The sequence below is a fragment of the Balaenoptera borealis genome (genome assembly GCF_965194805.1).
Source record: "Balaenoptera borealis genome assembly, chromosome: X".
Classification (NCBI taxonomy): Eukaryota; Metazoa; Chordata; class Mammalia; order Artiodactyla; family Balaenopteridae; genus Balaenoptera; species Balaenoptera borealis.
The window spans coordinates 90,414,091-90,431,747 of NC_138881.1; the positions used below are offsets into that span (position 1 = coordinate 90,414,091).

Below are 17,657 nucleotides of genomic sequence, written 5' to 3' on the forward strand. Positions count from 1 at the left end.
AAGCGCGCTGAGCGAGGGGCGGAGCCAGAGAGCTGACGCACGCTCACGTAAAGGCTTCATAGCGTCTCGACTGGGCGGAGCTTTACCGGTCAGTCCTGTCAGAGTAGCGGCCGTCGCGCGAGCGCGTGGTTTCTCTCAGGCTCTGACGAGAAAAGTTAGCTTTTGGGAGCGAAGAGGGTACGCGGTCACCCCGCAATGTCTGGTCAGTTAGGTGAGCCGCAGGAAGGCCCGTCACATGCTGGGCTCGATCTGCCGAACCCTGAGGGAAATGAGGCTGGGGTCCAGAGAGGTGTGATCCGAAGGCGCAAGTCCTGGATCCAAAAGGTCCTTGAGCAAGCAACGGACTCACCTCTCCAGTGGATCACCCCGTCGGAGGTTGTGCCTGTCGCTGTTTTGGCCGTCCAGAGGTACCTGTTAGAGGGTGAGGCACGCGACATGGAATCTAAACCTCCGCTTTATTGCTATGATGTGACGATCTCGGACGGGGTGTTCCGTGAGAAGTGCTACCTGGACCCCAGCCTGAATTTTCTCGTGTATAAAAATATTCTCAAAGTTGGCATAGAAGTGAAAATTTACAGAGTCTCGTGTGTTTACAACGAGAAAAGATTAGGCCAGGGGATCCTGTGCATAGATAACGTCCACTGTGGGGAGTCCCTGGACTCCATTTCTTTAGAAATTCCCTTCAGAAATAGAGCGCACCGGGAAATCCCGGAGAGGCCGTTAAGAGGCGGAAAGAGCCATTACCTGGCCCTGTGGAATAACGAAGATCCATATGGAGATATCTGGTTAAGCAACAAGGAACCTGAGGAGTACAATTTTAACGGTAAGTAATTGGAGGGAACGACGGAGGGGTTAAAGTTTTCGGGAGCTTGCTTTAATGGGAAAGGAAACGAAGGTGCTTTGGTATTGTTAATTATAAGCCGGGAGTGGTAAGAGACAAGCTTTGATGGGTGATGGGGTTCCAGCTCGCGTCTTGCTTTGATTGTGAAAGTGGCCAGTCAGGAAGTGTCCGAATACATCTTAAATTTAATCTGACGAACGTAGTGATGTTGCAGTCAGTATTCCTCATGTTTTCGTTATACGTTTGACTACAGTGGAATTCATCTTAGTTTTAGTCCCATTCCAGTTGTGGAAGTAGTACTTTCTGTGTTGGTTGGAAAGTGTATAGATTTGAATTCGGCGTAAAGGTGGTAAATATTTGTGGTTTTGCCTGTTTTAACTTTCGTTCAAAAAAGGATGTTCCGTGATTTATTCCTTAATAATTCACATTTAATGAAACGCCATTTTCTATACCTTTGAGTGTGGCAGTTATGTAAATGTTGTTTTTTGAATGTGTGATTTTGTGGGAAAGCTTGGAATTCTCATTTTTATGTTTCTTCTTACTTACCACGAACAATACTAACCTGAGAAGTTCAGTTCTTCTGTTTCAGAAGTAGGAAGTTAACCTGATAATGCTAGCTCGTCCGTCATCAGCAAATGCTCTAAAATATGTTTTTATCTGTAAGAGATGGAATAAGGGGAATGATAGTACTATAGGCATGTACGTGTGTGGAATGGGGAAGAAATAAAGTGCAAAAAACATAAGGCGAAAGTAGTGGAGCGAGAAAGATAAATTTTTACATTTACTGCTTTTCAGGTTTTTTTTTTAAACATTGCAGTGATAATGCTAGATCGTAGATAATCTTATTATGACGTGTAACAGCAACAGACTTGAAAGTGAAAAGATATCTGGGACGAAAATATGCAATTAAAGTAATATCCAGTTATAAGGAAAAGAAGATGGCTGTAGAAATGTGTAGCTAAGGATGATTAAATAACTTAAACTTTAAAAACAAGATATTCATTTCAGGGATGAAGTAATGGAATGATTTTTTATCTCAAACATGGAATAAGGCAGTAGTGCATTAGTACTCTGTTGGTCATTTTTATTTTTAGAATTGAATGTACAAATGAAAAATTCGTGCTCTAGAAGAATTGAGGGGAATAATAATTTGTAAAAATATATTTCATTTTTCTGATTGTGAAAGTAATATCTATTCATTATTGAAACCATATTTTTATTAAAAAAGGCAATGTCCATGTGCTAAAAAATCCAAACTTTATATTTAAAAGTATATTGTATTAAAAGTGTAAGACCCAAGTACAGTAAAGTGTTGATGACAAAATATAGAAGTGGGTATATTGGTGTTCTTTTCAGGTTTGCTGTATGTTTGAAATTTTTAATAATAAAATGCTTGGGTGGAGTAAGAGACCCGTTTTGCCTCCTCGTATGCCTTCAACTTTCCTCTTAAAATGGGGAAAAATGAATTATATTACATTGCATGATTTGTTATTTCCACTTCTCTCAAACATCTTTAACGTACATCTTTTTATACACTTTTCCATAGTATGGATGTACCCTGATTTATATAACCATGCCCACGTTAATGGGTAATTTATAATTTTAGGCAGTTATTGGTTTTTCAGTTTTAGATCCAGTGCTGAACATCATTAGGATATACCTGTATTTGTTCACTATGTGCAAGTATTTCTGTTGAATGGTTGGCTTCCTAGAACGGAAATTGCTGGGTTAAAGAGTATTTGACTTTTTTAATTAAATGGATATTGACAAAGCAGCTTCTTAAAAGGTTGTGCTAATTTACATTACCACCAACATATGTACGACAGTGCCCATTTCCCTGTACTGTTATTTTTAATTATATCTTTTGACTTTTTCTGATTAATTTGTAGGATTTCTTTGCTAATGGGTATTAAGTTTTGTCTGCCGTATTTTGCAAATTATTTTCTCCCACTCTGTTCCTCTTAGTTTTGTGGTGCGATTTTGTGCTTTTAAAACTTTTCTATTAGGTATAGTGTGTACACAGTAAAATAGAAGAGCCTTAAAAATACAGCTATCTATATATATATATATCTGTGTAACCACCCTCCTAGATCAAGATATAGAGCATTTCAAGAACCCCAAAAGGCTCCCTCTCCTCGTTCAATACCCTATTCTAAAGGTACCAATACGATCTCAGAGGCAGCAGTTTAAAAGGGAAGTTAGGGGAATTCCCTGGCGGTCCGAGTTAGGACTCCGCGCTTCCAGTGCCGGCGGCCGGGGTTCGATCCTTAGTGGGGGAACTAAGATCCCGCAAGCCGAGGGCGCGGCCAAAAAAATAAAATAAAATAAAAAGGAAGTTAGACTGTGCCACTCTCCTGTCTAAATCCTTCCAGTAGCTCCGCACTGCAAGAAAATCTAGACCTCCTACCCGGGTCCACGTGGCCCTACGGCGGTTGGCAAACTGTCTGTAAAGAGCCGGATAGTAAATCTTTTTGTCTTTGCGAGACCTATGGTCTCTGCTGTAGCTATTAAACTTTGCCATTGTTTGTGGAAAGCAGCCACAGAAAATATGTAATTGCATGGGTTTGGTTGTGTTAAAACTAGAACTTTATTAACAAAACCGGGCAGCAGCCTGGATTTGGCCTGAGGGCCGCACTTTGCGGGGACCTGCCCTACAGGAAAGGGGCCATTACGCGCCTCTCTAACCGCTCTCCTCCACCATTTTGTTTCGGCCACGCCAGCCACCTTTTAAATCTTTAAACCTCCAAGCTCTGTCCTGCCCTCAGGTAGTTTGCTCCTGGCTTTTTCCTCTTTCTGGAAAGTTCCTTCCCATCCTCAGGTTTCAACTCAGATATATGAAATGTATTAGAAAAGGGCTCTCTAAAATATGCATTCCTTCCGCATTTATTGTTATTACATCACCGTGCAAATGCCCTTCATAGAATTGGTAACACACTGAAATTATTTTCTTTTTTTTCTCCTCCTACTAGTTTGTAAGATCCAGGGGGGCAAGCACTCTTTTTTTTCCTCACTGCTGTGGGCTGTTTCTCCTATACCCAGAACAATGTCTGGAACATAGTAGGCATCCAATACAGGTTCATTGAATAAAGGAATGAATGAAATAAATTACATTCCTGGATTTTCTAATGTTGAACCACTTTTGTTTCTACTTGGTCATGCTTGTTATTGTTATATCTGTATATTCAAGTGAATTTGGTCCATAAGTTTTGTTATTTTTTAGGAGAGTACTATTTCAGTTCGATTTTGATATCAGGTTAATTAATATTAGCCTAGTAGGATGAGTTACCTGTTTTTCTGTACTTACAGAAATCATGTGTTCATTGAAAGTGTGGTAGAATTTACCCCTAAAATGATTTGAACCTGGGACCTTGGGCCGGGATTGGGAGTTGGGCGAATGATTCCTTTTCAGTTTTTTGAAAAAGTGGTAAAACCAATAATGCTTTGAGTGCATTATTGAGAGTTGATATTTCGCTAGGAAATCTCATTTCACCTAGATCTCAAAGTTGTACATAGTAGTCTACATTTTTAAATCGCTGTCTTGTCAGTTACATCCCCTGATGCGTTCCTAATGTTTGTGTCTTCACCCTTTTTTATGGTCAGCCTTGCCAGAGGTTTGTCTACTTTCTTGGTATTCAAAAATAAGAAAAGACTTTTAGCTTTACTAATTAAGAAGTCTGTATCGGGGAGATGTTTCTACTTTATTTTTGCTGTCCTCTTTAATTCTTTTTCCTTCCTTTGTTCTTTTTTTGGCGGGGGGGGGGGCGTTCTACCTTCTTGAGTCCAATGCTTGGTTCATTTATTTCCTTGTTTATTTCTTCCAAAAGCTTTAACAATTCTGAAATTTCCCATGAGTACTGCTTTGGCTGTATCCCCCAGGTTTTGAAGTATAGAAATTTCATTATTACTCCTTACTCATATTTTCTGATTTTAAATTTGAGTTCCTCTTTACCCCCAAAAGTTTAGAAAAAGCTTACTTATTAGACATGAAGTTCCTTATTATATGAAGTTTTTAAATTAAAATATTCCTTATCCTTATTTTAAAATCTATTTTATTTGCCCATTTCTTTGAGAGGAATATTGGCTTCTCTTTATGATGGTGGTTTTGTTCATTTCTCAACATCTAAGTTTTCGATTTAGATGTTGCTGTAATGTGTAAAGTTTCATAACTTGTTAATATCATGGTGGATTTTACTCTATCAATATAGAATTTATCTCTTAGTCCCCTTTTTTTTTTTGGCCGCACAGCACTACATGGGGCATCTTAGTTCCCCGACCAGGAATGGAATATGCGCCCCCTGCCGTGGACCGCCAGGGAAGTCCCTCTTAGTCTCTTTTTGCCTCGAATTATATTTTGTATATTTTGATAGTACTGTTTACCACTTCCACTGTCTTTTAGTTAGCATTTAGGGCAATGATTCTCAAACATGACTGGGCATCCATATCACCTCAAAAGTGTTTTAAAATTCAGATTGCTGCGCCCCATCACCAGTTTCTGATTCAGTACATCTGCCCTAGAGTTTACATTTCTAACACATTGATGCTGCTGGTACAAAGGCCACACTTTGATAACCACTAGCCTAGTGTATGTATCTTTGTTCATCACTTTATTTCCATTTTGTTTTAGGTTTCTTTCTATAGCCAAGATTTTGCTTTTTGACCCAAACCAATTCGTTTTCTTTCAAGAGATGAATTTAATCCAATTAAATTTAATATAATTAATGATTGTACCTGTTCTTGCAGTCCTACTTTGTTTACTATATGCCATGCTTTATTTTTTTTTACTATTTTTTTTTTGCTTTCACAGGATTAAAATTTTTTTTCTTCTAGTGCTTTAGAAGTAATATATTTTTATTCTCTTTAATGTTTTAACAAAATCATTTGAACTTACATTTTATGTCAATCTCCAGGATTATTTAGAATTTATAATATTCTCCTCCTGAACAAGACAAGAGGTTTAGGACTCTACTTGATCATGATGTAATTTGGCATACTGCTACATTGGATTTGAAAGTATTTGATTTAGGATTTTTGCCATCGTAAATGTTTTGGGTTTATAGTTTTCTCTTTTGTACTATTTCTGCCATAATTTTTCAGGATTTATCTAAGTTTATAAAATGAATTGGTATAATTTCTATATTTTATTGTGCTCTAGAACAACTTATAGTTAAGAGAAAGAGCTATTCTTTGAAAATAGTTAAAATGAAAATTGTTAAAAACCATATAAACCTGGTGCAATTTTGGGAGGTCATTATTTGTGAACTTTTTCATTTTCTTGCATGGTTATTGACCTGTTCCAGTGTTCTTCTGTTCCTTAGGGCAACAATATTGGTAATTCATATTTTTCTAGAAGATTATCTATTTCACTGATATTTTCACGTTTAGTGATATATAATTATATATAGTAATCTTTAAAATGATTTTCTCTATGTTTATGGTTGATCACATTCCAAACATTTTTTTGTTTGCTTTCTTCAGGATTGCACTTATTAAAGTTTTACCTTTTTATTAATTTTTCTAGGGAATTGAATTTGCCAGTTATACTGTTTTCTAATTCATTAGTTTCAGTTTTTAATCTTTATTCCTTTCTATATTCCTTAGATTTATTCTTTTGCAGTGGTTTTCACTGTACGGTCCAAGGACCCCTAGGTGTTTCCCCAAGATTTTTTCAGGGGATTCGCAATGTTAAAAGTATTTTCATAATAATAGTATTAAGGCTTTATTTATCTTTTTTTACTCTCATTCTCTCAGAAGTAGAGTGGAGTTTTCCAGAGGGTACATGTCATGTGACATTGAAACAGACTGAATAAATGCCAAAGAAAATATGATTTATCCAGTTGTCTTCTACTAAGGTAGACACTGAAGAGATTTGCAAAAATGTAAAACAATGCCACTCTTCCCACTACATTTTTGGTTTTGGAAAATATAGTCATTTTTCAAAAATATACCTTTTTAGTATACATTAACAGGTTTATTATTGTTGTTTTAAAGGAATTAATGAATATTTTAATTTCTTAGTTTTACTTTATAATATGGTAAATATGATAAATATTACCCACATAAACAAAAGCTTTTTGAGGTCTTCAGTAATTTTTAAGACAGTAAAGGGGTCCCGGGACCACAGAGTTTGAGAAACACTATTGCATTGCTTACTAACTTTTTATATTGAATATGTAGTTTATTATTATTTTCATTCTTTCTTTTGATAATGAACCCACTTATTTCTATGAATTTACACAGATTCCTCATTGTCTATGTATAACCTGTAATTTTTTTTTAGATTTCAGAGATATGTATATTCTATGAAGTTAACGAGTTTTTTTTTGTTTTGTTTTGTTTTTGTTTTTTTTGGTTTTTACCCAATCTGGGAAAATGTTAATCAGGCACATGTCTGATCATGGCTAACTGTCTGGACTCAACTGTAGCAGAAACAGTGGCTCTTACAACTGTGGTTTTACAAAACCATGTAGCTCTTGAATTTATTCTGGCTGGTAAAGGAGGTGTATGTGCCTTCATTGATGAAGAGTGTTCCACATACCTTCTAGATAATTCAGAGGTGATCTGCAATTTGTTTGACCATATTTAAAAGGAAATCACTTAATTATGTCACATCAAATATTAGGATCTGTGATCCTGGGCTAGTAATGTATTGGGAGAATCTGGAGGGAAATTTACACAAGATATCCTAATACTGAAAATAGTGGGGGGGGCAGTGTTAATGGTACAGTTGTAGTTATAAAAGGCCATTTAAACTCTTATTGAAAAGAAATTACAAGAATGGTTTTCATGCCAAAGTTGAGTAGGTGATACATTACATAAATAAAAATGGAAGTGGAGGATGCCTTAGAGAAATAAATATTGGAAAAAAATACAAATTCACATTTTAAAAGTTGGGACTGTGGGCTATGAGAGAGCAAAATGGAGAAAATTGCAGATGGAACCCCTCTTAACCAAGGAAGTATAAAATTAGAAATACAAGTTAATCTTTTAAAGATGGTGAATAGCTTTTAAGCAGTTTTGGCACTTGCTAGCAGGCTTGGAGATTAAAACATTTTAAAGTAAATTATATGGCATATGAGAAGGTAATATGTGCTATGTAGAAAAATAAAATGGGATGGAAGATAAGTAAGGGGATCAGTTTTCTATAGGGTGGTTAGGGCTAACATCACTGAGAAAGTGACCTTTGAGCAAAACTTGAAGGAGAAGAGAAAGTCACTCGGGTATCTAAGAGGAAATCACTTGGGTATATAAGAGGAAGACATTCCAGACCCAGGGAAGAGCAAGTGCAAAGGCCCTGTTACAGGACCATGTCTGGAATGTTTGGGAAAGTTCGAACTTATACATATGAGACTAAGGTGAGAGCAGTAAAGAAATATATCATGAAACAATTCTATAAGTTAAATATATAAGTGCCATGGAAAATATTCCATGGCATTGAGTTTTTTTTAAGGGAGGTAAGTTTCGATCCAAGTCTTCCAGGAAGTAATTACACAGTTTGATGAGGTAGAGGGCATTCCAGATGGAACATTCCATCTAGATGTGTTAGTTAACATAGGTATTTACCTATATTCTAGTCATATAGTAAGTCATATATATATTTTAGCTATTATTATTAGGGATAATGTTTATTACTAAGTTTTATATGTGAGAAGTATACAGACTGGTTTAGCTGGTGAGAAGGAGTTGCTTTGGGTATGATCTGGCTACCATTTTTAACCAATAAAATAGAATTTTGAAATTACCATGACATATTTAGTAAGATTTTTTTTCTTTTTTGTATTCTAGATACCAGAATAATTTCCCTTTCTCACCTTGAAACGACCTGGTCTAGCAGAAGGAATTTTCCTGCATTGCTTGTGAGAATCTTGCATAAATCAAAACTGCGATACTATGGAAAACCCGATAAAAAGATGACTGAGCCATACCAGGTATAAGTAGTGATAAGATATTATATGTTAATTTAGCACTCATGAATTATAACTTACAGACCTGACTCTTTATTAGGATAATTTATGTTTAAATAACATTTTAAAGTTCAACTTAATAATTTTAAAAATGAACAAATATATATTTCAAGGTATTTTTCTATGTAGTTTCTTATAGAAAAAGAAATTCTTTCTGTATTAGTGCCCTTTAGTTCCCTTGATCCAGCTGGTCTCCTTCACACCTTTTTCTGTATCTTCAACTTCTTCTTCTTTACTGTGCTTTCTACACCAGCATATAAATATAGTCTAGTCTTCCATTTTAAAAAAGGAAAAAAATCTCCTTTGACATCAGGACTCCTGTATTCCCTCTGTCCTTCTCTTTGGGCAAGCTCCTTGAAGAATTAGTCTACACTATATGTTTTCACTTTCTTGCCTCCCTTTTACTTCTCAACACAATTAGTTTGACTTTTTGCTTCAGCTGGTCACTCACCAGAGACCTAATTGTCAAATCTATCTGACACTTTTCTGTTATCTTGACTCTCTATGCCATATGGTGCTGATTTCTGTCCTGTGTTTTTTTTTTAACTTAACATTTTACTGTATTTCCACATGTTATCAAGAATTATTTTAGGTGCTTTATTAAGCTTTTATAGTAAAAGTTATACATATTTACAGGGAATTTGGAAAATGTATAAAGATATATAAAGCTGATAAATAATATCAACCCAAATCTTACCACTCAGAGAGAACCACTGTTAATATTAAAGTGTGTTTTATTCCCCTTTTTTGTATGTGTATATCATATATATACACATATCTGTGATATCATATGTATGTCATAGATAGCACATCTATGCATATATGTATGCCTATCATATATTACATATAACTATGGCATATATCATAGTAAATTATCTTACAAAATGGGAATCATATTGTACATAAAATTTTGTATCATTTAACATTTTCTTAAGTATTTTCTCATATTACTAAAAATTCTTCATTTATAACTTTTCGTCATTACAGAATCTCTCATATCATAAATTATTCAGTGATTCTCCTATAGTTTTGCTTCCTCATTCTTAAAATAAAATTTGAACACCCTGTAGGTTAAAGTAACAAATATGCATGTGCTTTTACTCTTTTTTTCCTAGACCTTTTTGGAAGTTGCTGACAGTTCAGGCACAGTGTCAGCGATTATGTGGAATGCCCTGTGTCCTGAGTGGTATAAAAGTTTGCACGTTGGTTTAGTTCTTCTGCTTCAAGATTATTCTATTAAAAAGAGTTACCCCTTCAAGATGAAGCCTCTCCCTGTGAATCCACGGGTCAAACTAATTTCTACAATGGGTTAAGTATTCAATGAATTTGTTATTTTATAGCTATTTTGTTTGTATAAATTTGCAAAGTACCATATCAGTCAAAAGCCCTTAAAAATTACTGAAGCTGTTAGAAACTGACAGACTTTAAATTCTTTTATCCATAAAAATTTTTGAGCAATCACTTAATAAATATGTTTATTATTGCATTTTTTAAGAAAAATCATCTGAGATATATATTGTTGATTAATGAATGAGTGCCGCTTGGGATGTACTTATTTTTCTTTCATTTTTTTGTATTAAAATATTAAATTAATGACTTGAATATAATTTTTGTTACTACGAGGTGCTATTTGAAAAGGCTTTTGTCAAAATTTTATTTTGAAATAATTTCAAACTTACATAAATGTTGAAAGGATAGTATGAAGAACTCCCATATACCTTTCACACAGATTCAACAATTGGTAACATTTACCTTTGCTTTATCATTCCTCCACTATATATATATATATATATATATATATATATATATACACACACACACACACACACACATATGTATTTATCACCTCTGAACCGTTTGACAGTAAGTGGCAGCCATCATACATACCCCTTTACCTCTAAACACTTCAGTAATATTTCACTCTATATTTCCTAAGAACAAGAACATTCTATTACATAATCACAGTATAGTTATCAAAATCAGGAAATTTAAAGTTGATATAATACTATTATCTAACCTGTGGTCAATATTTAAATGTTACCAATTGCTACAATCTTGAAAGGGCTCTTCCTGATTAGTATTGAAATCACAGTATTGACATCTTGGCATCATCCTAAATATTTTGGGAGCATTAGAATTAATATAGTAAGTGATTGCTTTAAGATGTGGATATGATTTTTTTTGCATTTCCCTTTTTCAAAATTGTAGGACACATCATTCAACAATTTTAAGCATTGTTTTTGGCTTTTCATAGTTTTATACTGGACCTTTATTTCTGTGTATTCTGAACTCCCTAGCTGACCCATTAAGCTTAATTATGTAAAGAATGTTCAAATAATGTAGCCTTTGTTCACTATTTACTGAAATATATATTTAGGAAAATCTCATATGATTCTCTATTAAAATCTTAAGCATTTGGTAGACATCAGTCTTGCTGGATGAACAAGTCATTACTTAGATAGTTTGGTACAACCAGTCCATCTCATTACTCTTTATTACAGGAGAAATTAAACTCATATTGCTATTGAGACTTAATTAAGAAAATGTAGTAAAATTTAGCGAGAGGAAGCTAATTCAAAATGTGTATTATTGTGTCTGCCAATTTATAAATTCTTTCCCACTACCAAGCATCTCCAGGTGACAAAATTGCTTTAGTAAAAACTGAGACATTCTTTGTCGATAACAGATAAGCTAAGTAACTTTGTTGATGTCACATAATAAATCACTGGCATAGTGAAAATTGAAACCTAGTTTTCCTGATACCTAACCTAGTGTTCTTTTTACTAAATACAGTGTTTTCTGGTGTAAAGAAAATTAATTTCAATCACAGTTTTTATGTGTCTATGGACAAATCTAGAAATGTGTCTGTACTAATAGCTGCTTCTAAACCTTAAAAACATATGGAAAGTGGGACAATAGACAGCATGTGACAAGTAGATAAACAGCCATTAGAACGTAGCAGTGAAACTGATTGAGCTGTATGCTACCTCTGCTACATAGAATTATAGGGCCGGATTTTCATAATGGAAACTCTCTTTTTAGGATATGAGAAGCTATTTACACTTTCAAGTGAATAATTGCAAATATAGAAATCGTTTTTAAAGTGAGAGCCTTAATGAGAATATATTGAAAACGTGCCTTTTAGCCTTTACAGCAGTCTTACTTATTAGTGTTAGCATCAGTCTCTGTTATCCCATGCCTTTTTGATAAGTAATAGGACCTTTTTCCTCTTTATCAGGGGTCAGCAAACTATTTCTATAAAGAACCAGACAGTGAGTACTATAAGCTGTGCAGGCGGTATAGTCTTCTTCACAACAACTCAGCTCTGCCTTTATAGAGTGAAAGCAGCCAGAGATAATATGTAAACGAATGGGCTTGGCTGTGTTACAGTAAAACTCTATTTGCAAAACACAGGCAGCCATCTACAGGCCATAGTTTGCCAAGTCTACGTGTATAAGTAGATGTCAATACTGGCTGTACATTAGTATCACTTGGGGAGCTTTAAAGAATCACGAGCACCCCACCCTCAGAGATTCTGAATTAATTACTCTGAGGAGGGGACCAAGACGTTGGTGTGTCTCTGAAACTCCTCAGGTGATTCTAATGTACAGCCAGGGTTGAAAACTATTGATATATGATCTTTTAAAACCTCAGTATGATTAATGATCTTTTGAAGGGAAAAAAAGTTCTGTAAACCATGCTAGGCACAAGGGACACAAAGATAAGTAATATAGAATTCTACCCTTAAAATTAGTCTAACAGGGTAACATATGTAAAATGAACAAATTACAGTAAAATGAAAGACTGCCGACAGTAAACAGTAAGAAAAAAGAATGAATGGAAGGGGAGAGGAAATGAACAGAAATTGAGGAAAGAATGAATGGTCTGGAGAGTGGGAGAATGGGTTAAATTGGAGAAAGTATAAGTGAGGGTTAGGAATAATAGCAGGGTAGTTTAAATTTTATGAGAGGAAAAATGAGAAAGCGTATGTAGTTGGGGCCGGTTTGGTCAGTTTAGGAATAAAGATCTGTGATACCATCACTGCCTTCTAGGTGTTGATGTTGGAAGACAAATTATTGGGGTAATTTAGCTTGGTTTATTTTTTCATACTTACACATATAGTTCCAAGTTATACAAACTAAGATGCAATTTTTTAAAAAAACTAAATAAATGGAAGCTTATAAAGATGAAAATTCTATTGCAAAAAAAAGGACATATTATTTGCTGGTAATGTATACTTTGTATATTGCCATTTTGTATATCATTCTTTCCCCATATACAAAATAGTATTCAGTTGGCATACACAAATAATAAACCTTTTAAAGTCTTGAGATTTTCAGACTGTGTGGCATAATACATATTGAGATAATAGCATCAAGTGTTTTTGGTTTGGGGCAAAGGAGGTTTTTAATTGATTCAAAATCCTAGCATTTTAGAGCTGGGGGGGACCTTGAATATAACTGAGTAACTATGGCTATGAGAGTGCTTTGTAAAATGCAAACCATTTTCTAGGTGCAAGGTGTAATACAAACCTTCCTCACTCGTACATGAAAAGGCAAAAGTGAATTTTGTAGTCACATGGATGGTAATAGGTAAAATAAGAAAGCAATTATTTTTATCCTGGTTTAATCTTTGTTTGCTACATAGCAAATTCTTAGAAAAATATTACTGGCATTAAAGAAATAGAAAGCCCAGATAGTTCTATAACTGTTAAAGAAATTGAACCAGAGGTTTAAAATCATCTCACAAAGAAAATACCAGGCAGGTACCATTTTACAGGCAAATTCTAGCAAACATTCAAGGAATGTACCATTCCAAAACTATTCCAGAGAATAGAATAAGAGGGCATACTCTCTAACTCATTCTTTGCTACCAGTATAACTTTGATAATCAAAACCAAACAAGAATATTATGAATGAGGAAAATTAAAGGCTAGCTTCAGCTATGAACATATGTACAGATATTCAAAATTGAAGATTAGCAAACTGAATTCAGTTATATGTGGAAAATGATCACACGCTGTGACTAAGTTGCATTGTTCTCCAGCAATGTGAAGTTGGTTTTACATATGAAAATCTATAAGTGTCACTCACCACACAGATTAAAGAAGGTCATCCTAATAGAGGCACAAAACACATTTGCTAAAATTTTACACACATTCATAAATTTTAAAAAGAAAATAGCGAGAAAAGGAACCTTCCATAACTGATAAAGGGTGTTTGCAAAATCAAAACATAACAACAAACACAACTTTTTTAATATAAATTTTTTAATTTTATTATTTTATTTATTTATTTATTTATTTTGGCCGTGTTAGGTCTTCATTGCTGCGCGCGTGCTTTTTCTCTGATTGTGGCAAGTGGGGGCTGCTCTTCGTTGGGTGCGCAGGCTTCTCACCGCGGTGGCTTCTCTTGTTGCGGAGCACGGGCTCTAGGCATGTGGGCTTCAGTAGTTGTGGCACATGGGCTCAGTAGTTGTGGCTCATGGGCTCTAGAGTACAGGCTCAGTAGTTGTGGCACATGGGCTTAGTTGCTCCGCAGCACGTGGGATCTTCCCGGACCAGGGCTTGAACCCGTGTCCCCTGCATTGGCAGGCGGATTCTTTTTTTTTTTTTTTAGAAATTCACGTTCTTTTATTTATTTATTTATTTATTTATGACTGTGTTGAGTCTTCGTTTCTGTGCGAGGGCTTTCTCTAGTTGCGGCAAGTGGGGACCACTCTTCATCGTGGTGCGCGGGCCTCTCACCATCGCGGCCTCTCTTGTTGCGGAGCACAGGCTCCAGACGCGCAGGCTCAGTAATTGCGGCTCACGGGCCCAGTTGCTCCGTGGCATGTGGGATCTTCCCAGACCGGGGCACGAACCCGTGTCCCCTGCATTGGCAGGCAGATTCTCAACCACTGCGCCACCAGGGAAGCCCTGGCAGGCGGATTCTTAACCACTGCACCACCAGGGAAGCCCAACAAACACAACTTTTAATGGGGAAAATTTAGAAACACTCCTTTTTAAAATGGGGAACACTGATGGCCTCCTATTACTATTTCTGTTTTGTTGTACAGGCTATCGTAGCCAATGTGAGAAGATAAAATCCATTAAAAGCATAAGAATTTTTTGTTGAAATGTAGTTGACATAGTGCTGTACAATATTATGTGAGTTTCAGGTGTCCTACATAGTGATTTGACATTTGCATACATTATGAAATGATCACCATGATAAGTCTAGTAACCATCTGTCCCCAAAGAAAGTTATTATAATGTTATTGACTATATATCTTTTATTGTATATTACATTCCCTTGGCTTACTTGTTTTATAACTGGAGGTTTGTACCTCTTAATTCCCATCACCTATATCATCCCCCCTCCCCTGGCAACAGCTGGTTTATTGTGTATCTATGAGTCTGTTTTTCATTTTGTTTGTTTGATTGTTTTGTTTTTAAGATTCCACATATAAGTAAGACCATATGGTATTTATCTTTCTCTGTCTGACTTATTTCACTTAGCATAATACCCTCTAGATCCATCCATGTTGTTGCAAATGGCAAGATTTCATTATTTTTAATGGCTGGGTAATATTCCATTGTATGTATATATAGACTACATCGTCTTTATCCATTCATCTATCAATGGACACTTAGGTTGCTTCCATATCTCGGCTATTGTAAATGACACTTCAGTGAACATTGGTGTGCATATACCTTTTCGAATTAGTGTTTTTGTTTTCCTCAGGTAAATACCCAGAAGTGAAATTTCTGGATCATATGGTAGTTCTATTTTTAATTTTTTGAGGAACCTCCATATTGTCTTCCATAGTGGCTGCATCAATTTATAATCCCACCAACAGTGCACAGGGTTCCCTTTCCTCTACATCCTCTCCAACATTTGTTATTTGTTGTCTTCTTTGATGATAGCCATTCTGACAGGTGTGAGGTGGTAGCTCATTGCGGTTTTGATTTGCATTTCCCTAATGATTAGTGATGTTGTGCATCTTTTCATGTGTCTGTTGGCTATCTGTGTGTCTTCTGTGGAAAAAATGTCTATTCAGGTCCTCTGCCCATTTTTTAATTTGGTTGTTCTTTTTCTTTGATGTTTGTTGGAGTTCTTTGTCTATTTTAGATATTAACCCCTTGTTGGATTATCATTTGCAAATGTCTTCTCCCATTCAGTGGACTGTCTTTTCATTTTGTTGATAGCTTCCTTTGCTGTGCTAAAGTTTGATGTGGTCCCATTTATTTTTGCTTTTGTTTCCCTTGCCTGAGGAGACAGATCCAAAAATATATGCTAAGACCAATGTCAAGGAGCATACTGCCTCTGTTTTCTTTTAGAAGTTTTATGGTTTCAGGTCTTACATTTAAGTCTTTAATCCATTTTGAGTTTATTTTTGTATATGGTGTGAGAAAGTAGTCCAGTTTGATTCTTTTGCATATAGCTGTCCAGTTTTCCCAACATCATTTATTGAAGAGGCTGTTTTTCCCCATTGTATATTCTTGCCTCCTTTGTCATGGATTAATTGACCATGTAAGCATGGGTCACCAGGGCTATATGCTCTAGGAGTGCCCCCTTTGTGGGTTGTGTGGGCCCTCCTGTTGTGGCTGACTACTCTGGGCATGCTGGTAGGCGGGGCAGCCCCTGGCCTGCTTGGCTGCCAGACCCTGCCTTGTGTGGAGGCTGCTGGCTGCTGGTAGGCGGGGCAGCCCCTGGGGGGGTGTTGAGTGGGGCCGTGGCTTGTGCCATCCTGCTGGTGGGTGGGGCTGGGTCACTACAGGACTGGCTGCTTGGTGTCGGGGGTGTCCCAGGACCCATGCTGGCCAGCTGGTGAGTGGGTAAGCCCCTGGAGCTAATAGGCTAGAGGGAGGACTCCAAATTAGCATTTGTCAACACCAGTGTCCTCCTGGTAGAAGGAGTTCCCCAAAATGGCTGCCACCAGCATCTGTGTCCCCAAGAGAGTCCCAGTTGCCTCCTGCCTTTCTAGGAGGTTCTTCAAAATTAGCAAGTGGGTCTGACCCAGGCTCCTTTAAAACTACTACCTACCTCTGTGCTGGAACTCAGAGTATGTGACATTTTGCATGTGCCCTTAAGAGTGGAATCTCTGTTTCCTGTAGCCCTCTGGCTCTCCTGCACATAAGCCCTGCTGCTTTTCAAAGCCAGATGTTCTGGGGGCTCATCTTCCCAGTGCAGGACCCCCAGGCTGGGAAGCCCAGTGTGGGGAGCTCAGATGCCTTGTTCTTGGGGAGGACCTCTGTGGTTATGATTATCCTTCCTGTTAGTGGGTCACCGACCTGAGGAGGGTGCTTCCTGACTATATCACATCTCCGCCCCTCCTACCTGACTTGTTGTGGCTTCTTCTTTATGTCTTTAGCTGTGGAAAATCTTTTCTGCTAGTCTTCAGGTCATTCTGTTAGGTAGTTTCTCTGTAAGTTGTACTTTTGGTGTGTCCACGAGAGGAGGTAAGTTCAGGGTCTTCCTACTCCACCATCTTGGCCACCCACCAAAGGCATAAGAATTTTAAAGAAAAACACAAAACTGTCATTATTCACAAATTAGATCTTCTACAAAGAAAATCCAAGATAACACAAAGTATTAAAAATAATAAGAAACCCACAATGCGGTATCACCTCACATTGGTCAGAATGGCTATCATCAAAAAGTCTACAGATAATAAATGCTGGAGAGGGTGTGAAGAAAAGGGAACCTTCCTGCACTGTTGGTGGGAATGTAAATTGGTGCAGCCATTATAGAGAACAGTATGGAGGTTCCTTAAAAATCTAAAAATAGTTAACCATATGATCCTGTAATCCCACTCCTGGGCATATATCCAGAAAAGACAAAAACTCTAATTCAAAAAGATACATGCACCCC

The 17,657-nt window shown here is 36.5% G+C and overlaps 1 protein-coding gene across 3 annotated transcripts in view; it reads left to right on the forward strand.

Moving 5' to 3' along the window:
* The first annotated feature begins 87 nt into the window (after window positions 1-87).
* Window positions 88-17,657, forward strand: part of RADX (RPA1 related single stranded DNA binding protein, X-linked) — a 64,036-nt gene continuing 46,466 nt past the window's right edge. For all 3 annotated transcript variants that reach the window (XM_082377114.1, XM_082377116.1, XM_082377115.1), the window contains exons 1-3: window positions 88-823; window positions 8,624-8,766; window positions 9,918-10,110. In XM_082377114.1, coding sequence (XP_082233240.1) covers window positions 196-823; window positions 8,624-8,766; window positions 9,918-10,110 — 964 coding nt within the window. In that variant the 5' untranslated portion in view covers window positions 88-195. The remainder of the gene's footprint in view (window positions 824-8,623; window positions 8,767-9,917; window positions 10,111-17,657) is intronic.